The sequence below is a fragment of the Rhineura floridana genome, chromosome 19 (assembly GCF_030035675.1).
Source record: "Rhineura floridana isolate rRhiFlo1 chromosome 19, rRhiFlo1.hap2, whole genome shotgun sequence".
NCBI classification, from domain to species: domain Eukaryota; kingdom Metazoa; phylum Chordata; class Lepidosauria; order Squamata; family Rhineuridae; genus Rhineura; species Rhineura floridana.
The window spans coordinates 7,523,923-7,541,790 of NC_084498.1; the positions used below are offsets into that span (position 1 = coordinate 7,523,923).

The following is a 17,868-nucleotide window of genomic DNA, read 5'->3' on the forward strand; positions in this document are numbered from 1 at the left end:
CTTTCTTTTTCATGACAGAAACTCATCTACTGGAACACAATTTGCTCTTTCCCACTTCATTTTAGAGGAATCATCTTTATGCTGCCTACTTCGCGCAAGAGGACAGACTGGCGCGATACCAACGAGCAGGGGCAGCCCCTTTTCCCGCCCCCTCGCACTGCGCAGGCGCACTCACACGCTCACGCCTGGCCCTGCCAACGTCTCATGGCCTTCGGGTTTCGGGGGCGTGGCCTCCCTTCCTTCTTAACCGAACGTCACGCCCGCTGCCATGTTCGCCACGTGAGCGGAACTGACGCCACAACTGTACCCTAGCAACCGTTACCAAGGGCCTTGGCGACTAAGATTCTCTTTTTACTAAGGTGGGTAAAGGATGACGATTTAGAGAGAGAGAGAGAGAGAGAGGGAGGGATCGGGTGAAAGCTGGGGAGAGCCGGGGTGTGGCCGGACAAACATCCGCTGCAGGAAATGGTTAGCCGCTCCCTTTGGAGAGGGGTCGCCTCAGCGGGACCCCTAGAAAATAGGGCAAGCGTTGCCATGGCAACCCGCTACGTTTGGGGAGGGGATGACTTGGGGAGCCGGTCTGGCACCTGGCAATGCGAAGGTGCCCCCAGCGAGTGGTTTGGCGACTCCTTGCGTCTTTATACTAGGAGGATCATCCGGAGATGGGACTTACCATCATTAGCATGCCGTTTTGAGGGACTAACACAAGCAAAAAAGGGAAAGGGAAAGCAATTATGGCCACCAACTTGGATGGCTTCAAAAAAAGGACTCAGACAAATGCATGGAGGATAAGTCTACCAGTGGCTACTAACCACGATGGCTGGGCTGTGTTCTCCCTCCACAGTTGGAGGCAGCTTGCCTCTGAATACCAGTTGCTGGGAATCACATGGGGGGGAGAGTGGGGGGGGGAGAGTGCTCTTGCACTCAGGTCGTGCTTGCGTCTGGATGGCCACTATGCGAAAAGGATGCTGGACTAGGTGGGCCACTAGCCTGATCCAGCCAGGGTTCTTTCTGATGTTCTTGTGAAAGCACTTGCCGTCAAAATGTTGACAGTGTAGGAAGACACTAACGGGAAAGGAAGAGGTTTGAGTTACAAAGATATCCTATAGCAGTGGTGAGGAACCTTTTTCAGTCTGAGGGCCGTGTTCCCTTCTGAGGGCCACATGCCCGGGTAGGCAGGCTAGAAGCAACATGGGCAAAGCAACAGAAGTGAATATTATCTTTGTACAGTAGACTGGTTTATACACACACTCACCCCCCACACACTCTGTACAGGAAAGCAAGAGGCGTTGGTGAAGGGCCGTAGCTGTTTGGTAGAGCATCTGCCTTGCATGCAGAAGCAGAGCTTGGAAAAGTTACTTTTTTTGAACTACAACTCCCATCAGCCCCAGCCAGCGCCATGCTGGCTGGGGCTGATGGGAGTTGTAGCTCAAAAAAGTAACTTTTCCAAGCTCTGTGCAGAAGGTACCAAATTCAATCTCTGGGTAGGGTTGGGAATGGCTCTTGGCTTGAACCCTGGAGAGCCGCTGCCAGCCAGTGTAGACAGTCTTGATCCAGATGGACCAATGGTCTGACTCGGTATAAAGGCAGCTTACCTATGTTCCTATTGTCAGGCAAAAACGCCCAAGGAGAGTGTGAAGCAAGACTGATGAAGGATGTGCCCTGCAGAGAGGGGGTGTGGTGTGGGGAGAGTCAGGGGGACAGACAGAGAGGCTTGGAGGGGTGCATTTGGCCCCTGGGTGCTGCTGTAGTGAGCAAAACAAAAGTTACCAATTTCTTTCTTAGTGGGGAGATGTCTTTTTTTTGTTGTGATTGCATCAAGCTGGTTTATTTATCTTGCTCCAGAGTGAGGTTGCTACAATGCACAAATCCTCAAACTGTTAGACCCACCGCAGAAGCTGAACACACTCACCCACTCGACCCCCATGTCATTACACAAGAGTTTTAACTGTGTTTGTACGGATTTTGTGGCACTTGTTTTCATAAAGTTGCTTTCAACCTCTTATTTTCCTGCAGATACCTTCTGGGTGCCATTATGAGTGACCAACTTAAATTTATCGTTGAGAAGCTCAACAAGGAGCCCTTTAAGAAGAACTTCAATTTAATCACATTTGACTCATTGGAATCAATGCAGCTGTTACAATTGCTCAATGATGTTCTGGGAGAGATTGACCCAAAGGTGAGGATGGACCTTTAAGATGTTGAAATATGGATACTGAGAAATCTGCTGGTTGTTAATCTCTTCCTAAATAAGATTTATATCCTACCTTTTAATCAAATGATTGTTAAGGTGCCGTACAGGGAATTGCAACAATACACACAGACAGAGACGGCCCTTGCAGCCCTTAAGTCCCCTGTCTGATGGTTGGGACCAGGCAGAGTGTTTCCTTTCAGCTCTGCTGTTCCAGGGAAGCTGGCAGTTGGAACTGAGTGTTCTTTTTTGCTGGGACGAGATTCATATACTGACTGCAGATGCTCCTTCTCTGGCCAATGGATAGGGCTAGGCTAACTTTCCCCTTGTCATGGCGTTCTTCCTGGGAGGCAGGCACTGTAAGCACCATGTAGTCCCCTGGCCGATGGGAGAGGCCAGCATATACTTTCCTTCTGTTCTGCAATCAAAGGACACTGGGGCTGGATGATACAAGTCGCCTGGATTCTAAAGCTTCTGCGCTAGGCACATTTACTAAGTAGGACATTCAGCTGATTAAAGTGGGATTTACTTCCAACTGGGCATACATGGGACCGGGCTATATATGTAAGTGGCATGGGTTTATGACAACCTGTTGGCATTAGGTATCGAGGGCCTCTCAGTTAACCTCTTCAGATCTTAGTGAAGGCATATAATCTAAGGAGAGAGCTTGCAGTGGCCTGGTTTAGATGATAGTATAATGGCTTAATAAGCTGAGATATGAAAGAGCTTTGTGCAAGCAGCTTCTTCCCTTCCCAAATAAGCTGAAATCTTCCGTTAACCAGGTTCAGGACCAGCCAGGATCTTAAACCAACTTCAGACTGTGATTTGGGAAACTACAGTTAACTGAAGACTTCCTGGCTTACTGCAGCACACTGAGAAGGGAGGAGCAATGGGGCACTTGTTCCCGTCTTGGATTATTAAACAAGTTTAATTGTCTGAGCCAGGGTGATGCATCTCTCAGTTTCAATTTCTTCTTGGCTTCACAACGGAAATGACAGAAGTGCATCCCATAAGAACGTAAAAGCAATGTTGCTGGATCAGACCAACGGCCTGTCTAGTCCAGCATTCTGTTCTCAAAGTGGTGAAACAGCTGCCTCTGGGAAGCCCACAAGTAGGACATGAGTGCAGTAGCCCTGTCCTGCTTGTGATCCCCTGCAAGCGGTAGTCGGAGGCACACCACCTCCAATACTAGAAGTAACATACTAATTACCAATATCATAGTAATTTCCAGAGCTTGGGAAAGTTATTTTTTTTGAACTACAACTCCCATCAGCCCCAACCAGCATGGCCACTGGATTGGGCTGATGGGAGTTGTAGTTCAAAAAAAGTAACTTTTCCAAGCTCTGGTAATTTCATGACTAATAGCCATTGATAGCTTTATCCTCCATGAATCTGTCTAAACCCCTTTAAGAACCATCCAACTTTGTGGCCACTCCTACATAAAATGTTGTGGTGTATGGTGCTCTGACTTGACCTGCCCCTGTGATGTTTCTTGGAATGACCTGGCCAGCCCCCATGATATCACCAAGATCCCCCTCCCCATAAAAATCTCCAGAACAACTTTGCACTTAAAAACACTTAGCTTTTAAAAATGTATACAGCAACAAATGAATGGATAAACAGATGACCATTCATGGGGCCCTTAAAAACAAAAAGGCAGTAGCTTGCCTGAAACCCAGGGGGGATTGGGTTGTAAAGGTTCATGGCGGGGAAGGTGATCGGGGCCTGGATGAAACCTGCCTAGTTGTACATGTAACATCTCATTTTGGCGGTTCCACAGTGCACTAATCGTCAGTTAAAGTCCATTCTTCTAAGTTTGTTTTACTTGTAAAATGAAGTTTGACGTGTTAATTAATGCCTTGGTTATTTCAAAACCTTTCAGCATGTTGTTGACATTAGAGAAGAATTGCCAGAGCAGACTGCTAAACGGATGTTGAGCCTTCTTGGCATTCTTAAATATAAACCTCCAGGAGGCACCAGTGACTTGTAAGTATTTATGTTCTGGTGATAGCTGTAAAATGCAGCTACTGTTGAAGCTATTTGAACCTGCAGAAGCAGATATATTTAACATAATCAGTTGATCTTATCACTTGCAGGAGCATCATGTTGTCAACGTATATGCCATGCCTTACAGCTATAACTTGGTTTCCTATTTGTACTAAATCTATTTCTTATCAGCCAATCATTGATGCATCTTCACTTTGAGAGTGAATTTGTGCTTCAGGCAGCATTGTCAATTGCTTGAGAATTGAGTGTACAGTAAAGGTGAATTTAGAATAGTTCACTCTGAATGTGGGGCCTCTGAAGGTATATTTCCTATTAACCTTCCCAAGGCTGCAAGTTTATGCACACCTATGAGGAAACTGAAATTAATTGGACTTAACTTCCCAGTAAATATGATTATGTGGGTTGTGGTTTAATTTGTTCTGCTGGTGTGTGCTGCTCCTTGTATTAGACGCTAGAGGGTGCTACTGTGTTAACATTTTGTGTGTGTCAGGTTCCCTATCCTGTGAGTTTATAATCTAAAATGGACAATGCAGATTCAAATGATCAATGACAATATAGTGTCTGTTAGCATACTCTTTCTAAATGGCAGCTATATTCTTGAGTAGGGCACAGTGGTTGCCTGTGGCAGCCAACCACACAATGGATTTGGCTCACAGGGCATTCTCTTTGTATTTCTATATGATTCTGGGGACGTGATAAAATAAGGCTCATTGTGTGGCCAGTCGTTACAGACAAGCAAAGTCCCCATGCACATGGATGCGTCTGCCATTTAGTGAGATTAAATTAAGGGGCCACTGCTCAGTTTAATTGTTTGTCTGTAACCATGATAGGCAAAAGTGATGGAAGGGCATAGGGCTTTGACAAGGGAGCAGCGTTGAATGGGTGGAGACAGAAGGGGATGAAAACTGGTAGCACAGACAGAGTCAAAGCTGCTTTGCAGGAAATGTGGATTTTGGGGGGACGGAGGATTGGGGGGATGATGGATGGAGAATGAGATGATGAGCAGGTCACCTTGTGTGGAGTGGAGTGAGATGGGAGAAGAAATCATTCATCATTTTATTTGTATGCCGCCTTTCCACAAAAAATTGTGCTCATGGTGGCTTACAACAAGGTGAATAGATATACATCTTAAAAACAATTGCAAAAACAATTTCCTAATAACAAAAAATAGTAAAACAGTAACATAACAACAAATATAAGAGCAAGCAGAAACAACTTTTCAATATTATGAACATAATAAAACAATATTTAAAAACAGAGAGGTAACCATTAACACCTTCCCAAGCCCCTAAGGAAAACCATCTACTATATCTCCTACAAAACGTCATTAATCGAGATTGGGATGGGGTCAAAAGGAAGCTGGGCCAAATTAATAGTCAAGATGAGTGACTAGAAGAGGTCAGATGGCTTGGTTTGAAGGTGCCTACATCTTCCCTGAACAGGCCACAGTCCAATCCACGGCCCTCACTCCTTACTACACACTCTTAAGCACCTCTTTCCTTGTTATCCATGTTATTTTTGTGCCGCTTTTATAGATTAGCTGTTTGTACCTTGTTTTAATGTGTTACTTTAAAAAATAATCACTGTAAGCTGCCCTGATAGTGTAATTGAAGGGTTGGCTTTAACATTTAGTGACTGAATTATCCATTAGTCTTCTCCTTTTTCTAATGGATTAAAAAAATGAAATTCTGCAAATTTTGAAATCTATAAACCAAAATAGTTTATTGCACTGGTTAAGAAAATTGGTGGAGATTTGCTTGTTTTATTCTAATCATTGTTCTGTAGTTGCAAATTTTGGTAAGGGTACTATAGTAGGTTAACCCCTGAACACGTTTACTCAGAATTATATCCCATGCAAGTAAAGTAATGCTCAAGATTTTGCAACAAAGGCTCTTACCGTATATGGAGCGAGAAATGCCAGACATCCAAGCTGGATTTAGAAAGGGAAGAGGCGCCAGAGATCATATGGCAAACATACATTGGATAATGGAATGGACCAAGGAATTTCAGAAGAAAAACACCCTGTGCTTTATAGATTACAGCAAAGCCTTTGATTGTGAAGATCATGAAAAAATATGGAATGCTTTAAAAGAAATGGGGGTGCCATCGCATCAGATTGCCCTGATGCGCAACCTATACTCTGGACAAGAGGTTACTGTAAAGACAGAATATGGAGAAATCAATTGGTTCCCAGTCTGCAATGGTGTGAAACAGGGGTGTATTTTATCACCCCATTTGTTTAATCTATATGCAGAACATATCATACAGAAAGCGGGATTGGACCAAGATGAAGGAAGTGTGAAAATTGGAGGGAGAAATATAATTTAAAATATGCAGACAATACTATACTACTAGAAGAGACCAGTAATGATTTGAAACGAATGCTATTGAAGTTTAAAAAGGAAAGCACAAAAGCAGGACTACAGCTGAACGTCAAAAAGACTAAAGTAATGACAACAGAAGATTTATGTAACTTTTAAGTTGACAATGAAGACCAGGGCTGTGGAGTCGGAGTCGTGGAGTCGGAGTCGGGAGCAATTTTGGGTAGAGTTGGAGTCGGTAGAAATGTACCGACTCCGACTCCTTCATAAATGGCAAATGTATATTAACTAGTAATAACAAATTTACTGTAGTAAAATGGTAGCACAAGGCATTTCATCACCACCACGTGAATCCAGAGCTTGGAAAATTTACTTTTTTGAACTACAACTCCCATGAGCCCAATCCCTGGGGCTGATGGGAGTTGTAGTTTAAAAAAGTAACTTTTCCAAGCTCTGGATTCATGTGGTGGTGATGAAATGCCTTGTGCTACCATTTTACTACAGTAAATTTGTTATTACTAGTTAATATACATTTGCCATTTATGAAGGAGTCGGAGTCGCACAGTAGAAAAATAGAGGAGTCGGAGTCGAAGGTCTGGAGTACCGACTCCACAGCCCTGATGAAGACATTAAACTTGTCAAGGATTATCAATACCTTGGCACAGTCGTTAACCAAAATGGAGACGATAGTAAAGAAATCAGAAGGAAGCTAGGACTGGGGAGAGCAGCTATGAAAGAACTAGAAAAGGACCTCAAATGCAAAGATGTAGCACTGAACACTAAAGTCAAGATCATTCAGACCATGGTATTCCCGATCTCTATGTATGGATGTGAAGTTGGACAATGAAAAAAGTGGATAAGAGAAAAATCAACTCATTTGAAATGTGGTGTTGGAGGAGAGCTTTGCGCATACCATGGACTGCGAAAAAGACAAATATTTGGGTGTTAGAACAAATTAAACCAGAACTGTCACAAGAAGCTAAAATGATGAAACTGAGGTCATCATACTTTGGACACATAATGAGAAGACATGATTCATTAGAAAAGACAATAATGCTGGGAAAAATAGAAGGGAGTGGAAAAAGAAGGCCAAACGAGATGGATTGATTCCATGCAGGAAGTCACAGACCTGAACTTCCAAGATCTGAACAAGGTGGTTCACAACAGATGCTGTTGGAGGTCGCTGATTCATAATCGACTTGAAGGCACATAACAAGAAGTGTACAGTGATGCTTCACTTGCTCCCGTTGAAGACAGTTCGGAACCTTCAGTTAGTGCAGAATGCTGCTACTTGGTTGCTGAGTGGTATGCCAATTTGGGCCTTTGTTACACTTTCTTTCCATTTTGTCCATCGCCTTGACATTAATATGTGGAAGACGATTAATAAGCAATTAAAACATGATCTGCCCTGTCTGCCTGTTCACTTCCGAGCCTGATGTAAGGTGTTGTCATTGACATACAAAGCCGTAAGAGGCTCATTCCCAAATACTTGACAGAGCACCTCTCCCAATATGTGCCAGGTTGTCCAGGAGGATCATTGGAGGGGGTGCTTCTTGTAGGAATTTCTCTATTGAGATGCGTAGCAGAGTTGCCTAGCGCTGCGGAACGGAGAGTAATGAGCGAGCTTAGTGTGTGTGTGTTTGAATGTTTGCTAAGATTCTACCTTCCCTGCAAATTAGTCAGACAGAAACTTTAAGCTTTAAAATAAGAAACAACTACTTTATTCTGGAAGTACATGCTTGATAGGAAAGAGTTCTATATCTGCTAACTAGCTATGCTAGAGCAACGAGCACTGGTCCCAGTACTCGCCCTCATCCTGGTTGAGAGGAGAGACAAAGAGAAGATGTCTGCTCCCCTCTCGAGAGAAAGAGAACACAGAGAGAGGCGGGAAGGAGCTGAGATCAACATTCCTTTGATCAGCCTAGCAGGAAGGGAAGAGATGGCAGGATCAAAGGGATAGGTATAGCCTCAACCAGCAAGAGGTCTAGCTCTCTAGCTACCCTTATTAACCCCATGCAGCCTCAACCCACCAAGTTGAAGTTGAACCTCATACATTCCAACACCCCTTCTCAACGAGAACTTGGTTCATTCTACAAGGTGCATCTTGCCTCGTAGTTTCTGGTGTCGGACTTTGCCCAATGGTTTGGTCAAAGCATCAGCTGTCATCTCTTCTGTTGGACAGTAGGTCACCTCTATAGAAGTTCTTTCTCCCTTATGTCCTTGAAGTAGTGGAACTTCACATCAATGTGGTTCATGCAAGAACTTTGCCCTTCTGATTCTGCAAGTTTTATGCAGGCTAGATTGTCCTCAAGTATTCTGATAGGCTCTGGTTCAGATACGCCCAAGTCTCCCAGAAGCTTGCATAGCCACAGCATTTCCTTGCATGCCTCATCAGCTGATACGTACTCAGCCTCAGTAGATGAATGTGCTACAGTCTCTTGCTTTCGACTTGTCCAGCAGATAAGTGACTGTCCATAGTAGAACAAGTTTCCACTGGTTGACTTACGATCTTTGGTGTCTCCAGCCCAGTCAGCATCAGTATATCCTAGAAGTTTATGATCTCCAGTAGCTGATAGCTTTAGTTTTAAGTTTGCAGTGCCCTTCAGATATCTTGCCACTCTCTTGACTGCTTCCCAGTCTTTCTTGTTTGGCAAGCTGGTTTTTCTGCAAAGGTATCCCACTCTTACCGCCAAATCTGGTCTGGTTATTGTGCTGATGTACAGGAGTTTCCCTATAGCTTGTCTGTACCTTTCGTTGTCTTCCCGGGGTTGATTGTTCTGGTCTGGTTTCAAGTATCCTACTTCCATTGGCGTAGGTGCTGGATGTGCATCCTTCAGTCCTAGACTCTCAAGTAGGTCTTGAATCTTTTGTTTTTGATTTAGAAGAAAGGATCCATCGTCCTCTCTTTCAATTTGTATTCCAAGGTAGTATGTGATGTCACCTAGACATTTCACTTCAACTTCCTTGCCTAGATTATTTACTAACTCTTGCTTGTCTTGTGGATTCTCATAAGCTAATAGTAAATCATCTACATCAATCAAAATATAAGTCCATTTGTTGTTCTTGAATCTGCTGTATAGGCATTGGTCTGCTTCGCCTCTTTTATAGCCTTGTTTCAAGAGCATTTGGTTCAGTTTGTCATTCCATGCTCTTGCAGCTTGTTTCAGTCCATAGATGTTCTTTTGCAGTTTGCATACTAGGGTTTCCTTTCCTGGTATTTCAAAGCCTGGTGGTTGTTGCATGTAGATTTCCTCTTCTATTTCCCCATGCAAGAACGCTGTTTTTATATCCATGTGTTCCACCAGCATTTTCTTGTTAGCAGCAACACTTAGTAGAGTTCTGATTGTTGTATGTTTGACTACAGGAGCAAAGGTTTCATAGTAGTCTTGTCCATACTTTTGAGAGTATCCTTTGGCCACTAGTCTTGCCTTGTATCTCTCAATGTTCCCTTCAGCATCTGGCTTTTTCTTGAATACCCACTTGCAACCTACAGCTTTCCTTCCTTGAGGAAGCTTGGTAAGTGCCCAAGTTTTGTTCTTGTGTAGAGCTTCCAGCTCTTCCTTGGCTGCCTGCCTCCACTTCTCAGCTTCAGCTTTGGGTAAGGCTTCAATATCTTTCCAGGTCTCAGGCTCTGGAAGTTTATCAGCTCTTGCCAGGTAGGACAGTCTTAGTGGAAGTACACCTCTGTTGGTGCGGTTAGAGCATCTTGGTGCAGGACTCTCTGCTGCCCCTTCTGGCTGTGCAGGTTCCCCTTCTTGCTCTGATTCCTCACTGTCCTCCAGTGCTGGCATGTTGCTGTAATCTGTAGTGCTGTATGGTATTTCTACTTCATCTTCTTCACTGTTGTGGTCTTGGAATGGTGCCCCTTCTGGTTGGAATGCACCTTGACCTTCATCAAAGTAGACAGCTGTTTGGATTTCAATCCTTTCTGTTTTGGGATTTAGGATTCTGTATCCCTTTTGTTTTGAAGAATATCCAACGAAGATCCCTTCCTTTGTAGTGTTGTCCAATTTGGTTCTCTTCTGGTTTGGAATGTGACCATACACTTTTGATCCAAACACCTTTATATGAGCCAAACTGGATATGCGCCTATACCATAATTCGAATGGAGTCTTGTTGCCATTCACCTTTGTTGGCAAACAATTTTGTAGATAGGTGGCAGTATACACTGCCTCTCCCCAATGCTTCTGTGGGAGATTTATTTATTTATTATTTTATTTTATTCAGTTTCTATACTGCCCACAGCCAACGGCTCTCTGGGCGGTGAACAACATGAATATAAAATACAATATGATAAAACCACGTAATAACTACCGCACACATAACAGAAATACTCAAAAGCTAAAACATATTACACAATTAATTTAGTATATCAGAGTGTTATAAATAAACTAAAATATATTAAAATGTATTAAAATCCCTGTGAAAAGAGGTAAGTTTTAACCTGGCGCCGAAAAGAAAGCAATGTTGGCGCCAGGCGCACCTCGTCAAAAAGACTATTCCATAGTTCGGGGGCCACCACTGAGAAGGCCCTAGATCTTGTCGTCATCCTCCGAGCCTCTCTATGAGTCGGTACCCGGAGGAGGGCCTTCGATGTTGCATGCAGTGTACGGGTAGATTCATATCGGGAGAGGCGTTCCATAAGGTATTGCGGACCCGCGCTGTGTAAGGCTTTATAGGTCAAAACCAACACTTTGAATCTGGCCCGGAAACATATAGGCAGCCAGTGCAAACGGGCCAGAACAGGTGTTATATGTTCAGATCGTTTAGTCCTAGTCAACAATCGGGCCGCAGCATTTTGCACGAGCTGCAGTTTCCGAACCGTCTTCAAAGGTAGTCCCACGTAAATCGCATTGCAGTAGTCCAGTCTTGAGGTTACCAGAGCGTGGATAACTGAGGCGAGGTCGTCGCTGCTCAGATAGGGACGTAGCTGGGCTACCAACCGGAGTTGGTAGAACGCACTTCATGTCACTTGAGGCCCAGGTAGCCTCGGTGGCAATGAAGGATCTAAAAGAACTCCCAGACTACGAACCTGCTCCTTCAGGGGGAGTGTAACCCCGTCCAGGACAGGTTGAGTATCCACCATCTGATCAGAGAAACAGCTCACTAACAGCATCTCAGTCTTGTCTGGATTGAGTTTCAATTTATTAGCTCTCATCCAGTCCATTATTGCGGCCAGGCAACGATTCAGTACATTGACAGCCTCACCTGAAGAAGATGAAAAGGAGAAGTAGAGCTGCGTGTCATCAGCATATTGATGGCTACGCACTCCAAAACTCCTGATGACCGCCCCCAGCGGCTTCATGTAGATGTTAAAGAGCATGGGGGACAGAACTGACCCCTGCGGGACCCCATACTGGAGAACCCAGGGTATCGAGCAATGTTCCCCAAGCACTACCTTCTGGAGCCGACCTACCAAGTAGGAGCGGAGCCACTGCCAGGCAGTACCTCCAGCTCCCAACTCCATAAGTCGCTCCAGAAGGATACCATGGTCGATGGTATCAAAAGCAGCTGAGAGATCAAGGAGAATCAATAGGGTTACACTCCCCCCATCCCTCTCCTGACGTAGGTCATCATACAGGGCGACCAAGGCTGTCTCAGTACCAAAACCGGGCCTGAAACCGGATTGAAATGGATCTAGATAATTGGTTTCATCCGAAAGTGTCTGGAGCTGGTTAGCAACCACCCGCTCCAAGACCTTGCCCAGGAATGGAACATTCACTACCGGCCTATAGTTATTTAGGTTTTCTGGATCCAAGGAAGACTTCTTTAGAAGTGGTCTAACAGCCGCCTCTTTCAGGCAGCTGGGGACCACTCCCTCTCGCAAGGAGGCATTTATCACTTCCCTGGCCCAGCCGGCAGTACCATCCCTGCTAGCTTTTACCAGCCAAGAGGGGCAAGGATCCAGAGCAGAAGTGGTCGCACGCACCAGTCCAAGCACTTTGTCAACTTCCTCAAGCTGCACCAATTGAAACTCATCCAATAAATGAGTACAAGACTGTGTTCTGGATGTCTCATTAGGTTCAACTGCTGTAATATTGGAGTCTAAGTCCTGGCGGATGCATAAAATCTTGTCCTGGAAGTGCCTAGCGAAGTGATTGCAACGAGCTTCCAATGAATCTATAGTGTCCCGAGGACCAGAATGTAATAGCCCTCGGTCAACCTTAAAAAGCTCTGCTGGGCGGCAGAGAGATGACTTGATAGTAGCAGCAAAATATCACTTCTTTGCTGCTCTCACCACTTCTGAGTACCGCTTAGTAAAGGCCCTTACTAGTGCAAGGTTGCATCCGTCAGGAGTTCGTCTCCATCTGCACTCAAGCCGCCTCCTCTCTTGTTTCATCACTCTCAGCTCCGGGGTATACCACGGAGCTGTATGAGCTCTACATAGGAGGGGGCGCGCAGGAGCGATCGTGTCAACGGCCCGGGTCATTTCCGTGTTCCACAGTTCGACCAGGGCCTCGACAGGAGCGCCAGTCTTCTCAGCCGGAAAAATCCCCAGAGCTTTTTGAAAACCTTCAGGATCCATCAGTCTCCGGGGGTGGACCAGCTTAATGGGTCCCCCACCCTTGCAGAGGGGAAAGGTCGCTGTGAGTCTAAACTTCAACAAGCGGTGATCTGTCCATGACAAAGGAATAGATGAAAAATTCCCCAACTCCAGATCACCCTCTCCATGTCCTGTGGCAAAAATCAGTTCCAGAGTATGTCCCGACACATGTGTTGGGCCTAAAACAAGTTGGGACAGCCCCATGGTTGTCATGGAGGCCATGAAGTCCTGAGCCGCCCCTGATAAAGCAGCCTTGGCATGGATATTGATATCCCCCAGTACCAATAGTCTAGGGGATCTCAACAATGCCTCCGAGACCAGTTCTGTCAGCTCAGTTAGGGAAGCTGTTGGGTAGCAGGGTGGGCGGTACACCAACAAAAGTCCCAGTCTGTCCCTATGGCCCAAGACAAGGTGGAGACACTCCAGACCAGTAGTCACATGGACAGGGTGCTTGACGAGAGAGAAAGAACTCCTATAGACCACAGCAACCCCACCTCCCCGATTGGCATCTTCTAGCATGGATCTCACAATCTCAGTAAGGGTTCTGAATTTTCTCTCTGAGACTCCGTTCTGCTCTGGGTTGTGGGGTACAGTAGTTTGATGCTCAATCCCATTTTCAAGCAGAAACTGCTGGGTAACATGTGACATGTACTCTCCCCCACTATCAGAACGTAGAATTTGTGGTTTTCTCTGAAATTTAGTGGTCACCATTGCCACATATTCTTTGAGTTTCTGAAGCATTTGCCCCTTCTCCTTCAACATATATATCACAGTGAATCTTGAATAATCATCAGTAAAGCTGACAATATATTTGTTTCCACCAGTTGAAGTGATTGGCATTTCACAAATGTTGCTGTTAATCAACTCTAGGGGGCGCTTAGTCTTCCTTTCACTCTGCTCAGGAAAACTGGGTCGGGTCCCTTTTGCTGTAACACAGCAAGTACATCTCCCTTTTTCTTGGCAGGGTTCAACTTTCATGCCTCTTACTAAATTATTATTTTGAAGGGTAATTATCTTTGCAACGTCTCTATGCCCTAATCTCCGATGCCATAAATGTAAACAAGACTTATTTCAGCATTCTTTCACAACATTAGCTTGTGGACTTTCCTGATCCACTTCATACATGCCTTTTCTCTTGGTAGCGGTGCATAAAATTTCACCGTCTCTAGAAATTATGCAAGAATCTTGTTCAAATAACACTTTGCATCTATTATTTGTCGCTTCACTAACAGACACTAGGTTGTTTGAGATCCCTGGGGTCCAGAGCGCATTCCTGAGATAAATTTCCTCAGTGCCGCTTGGAATCTGGCAAAACAGCTTAGCATCTCCTGACCCTTTAATGGGCACTTCACTGGAATCAGCCACTGTGACCGATCCTCCATGTGGGGTTAATTTCTCAAACAAACTTTTTTCACTTATTAGATGAGCGCTTGCTCCACTGTCAACATAGAATTTTGCATCATAATAACATTTTTCAACATGGGTTACTTGAAAGTCTTTTGCATTTTTCCTTTCTGTCCCTTTAAATTCTTTATTTCTTTCAGGCTTCTCTTTCTTGTCACATTGGTCTTTAAGGTGTTTTTCTGAATTGCATAGATAGCAACACTTGGCTTGCACACCTTTGGATTCCCTTTGTTCCTGAAATCTGCATCTGACTGGCTTTCGGCTAGCAGTCTGTTTGCTTAAGCAAGAGGAGACTCCGTCTTCTCTTGCATCTGTTTTTCCCTTGTTCTTCTGAAAGAACTGCGCTCTAACTTCAGAAATAATCTCGTTTAGAGTTTTGTTTTGTTGTTGCATTATAACTATGAAAGTCTCCATATATTTTGGAAGGGAGTCCAGAAATAAAGCTGTTTGACTTGGTCCTTCCAAAACTGTGCCTTTTTCCTCTATCCCTTGGACTAACACCATAAATTTCGTAAGATGTTCCTCAAAAGAATCATCCTTCATTTGCAAGTTAATAAGGCTTCTTAACATTGCAATCAGATGTCCCTGGCTTTTTGGATTATGATGGGATTCAAGAGTTTTCCATATCTCTCTGGCATTTTTAGAATTCATAATCAAAGGAATCTACCCATTACTCACACATTTAGTGATGAGGTCTTGTACCGTTTCATCTTTCTCAGTCCAAATTCTTTGTTCCTCCTGAGAAGCACCTTCTCCTGGTTCCGATCCTGTAATTACTTCTAACAGCTTCTGTTGCTTTAGATGTTTTAGCATGCAAAATTCCCAAAGTTTCCATCCTCCAGGTTCCAGTCTGTGCAGACCTACCCGCTCCATCATGCTGGCCATCCTGAAGTAAAAGCCTCAACTCTTCACTGACTAAAAACTCTGAAGGTTTCTATTTTAGCTTCCTTAATTCAAACACAATAGCTCCTTTAATTGCTCAAATCTCCATTTGCATGGCTGGTGCCCAGAACCTGTCGGAATTTCTCTATTGAGATGTGTAGCAGAGTTGCGTAGCGCTGCGGAATGGAGAGTATTGAGCGAGCTTAGTGTGTGCGTGTTTGAATCATTGCTAAGATTCTACCTTCCCTGCAAATTAGTCAGACAGAAACTTTAAGCTTTAAAATAAGAAACAACTACTTTATTCTGGAAGTACATGCTTGATAGGAAATAGTTCTATATCTAGCTAACTAGCTATGCTAGAGCAACAGGCACTGGTCCCAGTACTCGCCCTCATCCTGGTTGAGAGGAGAGACACAGAGAAGATGTCTGCTCCCCTCTCGAGAGAAAGAGAACACTGAGAAAGGCGGGAAGGAGCTGAGATCAACATTCCTTTGATCAGCCTAGCAGGAAGGGAAGAGATGGCAGGATCAAAGGGATAGGTATAGCCTCAACCAGCAAGAGGTCTAGCTCTCTAGCTACCCTTATTAACCCTATGCAGCCTCAACCCCCACCAAGTTGAACATCATACATTCCAACACTTCTTTGGGTGGCATTAGTGGGCAATGTCCAAGGGACAGTGATCTGGTAAAGGAACCCTCTCTGTGGAACTCTCTTCCTTTGGAGGTTCAGTGGCCTCATAATTATTTCACTTTCTCTGCCTTTTGAAGAAATGCCTCTTCACCCAGGGTTTCTGGCTGTCCTGAGGATGTGTTTAGCTGGATTTGATATCCTTAAGTACAGTCTATGGGAATTTTAACTTCTTGCTGCTGTAAGGTTTTCATTGATTTTGTGGTTGTATTTTGCTGGTTGGTTTTGGGTTTTGCCTTTTATATTTTTGGTTTATTGTATACTTTAAATGTGAGCCCCTTTGTGATTCCAAATAAAAAAGCAATATATATTAATTTTTAATAAATAAATGTGTCTGTGTTGTAGGACTGCAGTCAGACACAGCTTCTCGAACTTCGCATGAATGAGGGGCACTCTTTTTCTAAAGTAAAAGTGGAGGTACCCTAAACACTTACACTTATCAAATGTGTTAGGGGAGGCACTACACCCCCAATATCCTTTAGGGGTAGAGACCATAGCTCAGTGGGAGAACACATGATTTGGATGCAGAAGGTCCCAGGTAGAGCCCCTGGCACCTCCAGGTAAGAGGATCAAGTCACTGGTGATGGGAAAGGTCTTTTTCTGAGAAAGCCACCACCAGTCAGAGTATCTGGCTAATATAAGACAGCTTCCTGCATTCTCCCACAGAACAGCCCGCCCTACTGTGTCTCTGCATGAGTCATTGATTTGGCATGACTCATTATTGGAAGGAGGCCGGCCCAGAGCAGCATCAGCCTGCTTGAAGGGGAGGTTATTCCACTGCATTTTTGTACTGAACATGATTGAACGATCCAGTCACACTTGTTACAGAGAAGTCATTATGGAGGCTGGTTGGAAGGAAGCAAGGCCACAGCAGTGTTTCATACAGAGAGACCGCAGTGGGTGTGTTTTTCAGGGATGGACAGAGTTCAGGCTGGTTGGATCTATTTTATCTTTCGCTAGAACCCTAAGATCTACCAACCAGATCCAGGTGCAAAAGACATACAGTTAAAATTATGGATCTGGATGCCTCTGAGCACATTCTAAGCCTAGAAACGTGTTTTCACTACCAGAACTGAGCTCACACTCCTTTCACACAAAGTCCACTTCTGGTTACTCCAAACTTTCTTAAGTTCAGCAATGCATTTTAGAGCGGTGAAGGAAGTCATTTTAGTGTTGCTTTGTTAAATGATTGGGAGTTAGAAACCCATGCCAATCTCCTGCAAATCACCCAGAGATCTACCAGTAGATCACAGTCTGCCTTCTGATGTAGTTGGGACTTACAGGGGACCTTAATTATTGTTTTCTTCACAGCTTGGGAATGATTCGGTTAAGGGAATGATCTGCAAGCTAGGCAGTCCCTTGGCCATAATTATTACAAAAAGGCCATAGGCAAGGCACTGTCTCTGTTAGCTTTTCACACACACATACAATCTGTAAATTGAATGTTAGGAATTGTAACCCTGTGGTGACTCCGTTGCATGCCTGGCCAAACGTAAACACAGTTGGGCTAGAAGTGGCGCAGCACCAGTGTCCATCCACAGTTGGGTTCAGGTGGGGGATGTGGTGGAAGCAGCTGCAACAACAATGTGAAAGGTCCAGAGAGGCAAGCACCGTCATCCAAATGCTTGTTTTGACCTTTTAAGCCCTAAATGATTTGCAGAGGAGAATACCTGAAGGACTGCACCTACCTGCTTGCTCAGATGAGTGTCTGAGACCCTAGTTGTGTTTCTCCATCACTGAGGTGGGATGAGTGAACATGTGATTCAGGGTCTTTTTGGTTGTGATGTCATGACTGTAGAGCACCCTCCTCAGCCAGTGTTTTGCCTTGGGCA

At 44.5% G+C, this 17,868-nt stretch overlaps 1 protein-coding gene across 1 annotated transcript in view; it reads left to right on the plus strand.

The window, feature by feature from the left end:
• The first annotated feature begins 234 nt into the window (after window positions 1-234).
• The window catches only part of IFT81 (intraflagellar transport 81), a 72,069-nt gene continuing 54,435 nt past the window's right edge, over window positions 235-17,868 (plus strand). Inside the window, exons 1-3 of the mRNA XM_061603026.1 lie at window positions 235-359; window positions 2,017-2,179; window positions 4,074-4,177. Coding sequence (XP_061459010.1) covers window positions 2,036-2,179; window positions 4,074-4,177 — 248 coding nt within the window. The 5' untranslated portion in view covers window positions 235-359; window positions 2,017-2,035. The remainder of the gene's footprint in view (window positions 360-2,016; window positions 2,180-4,073; window positions 4,178-17,868) is intronic.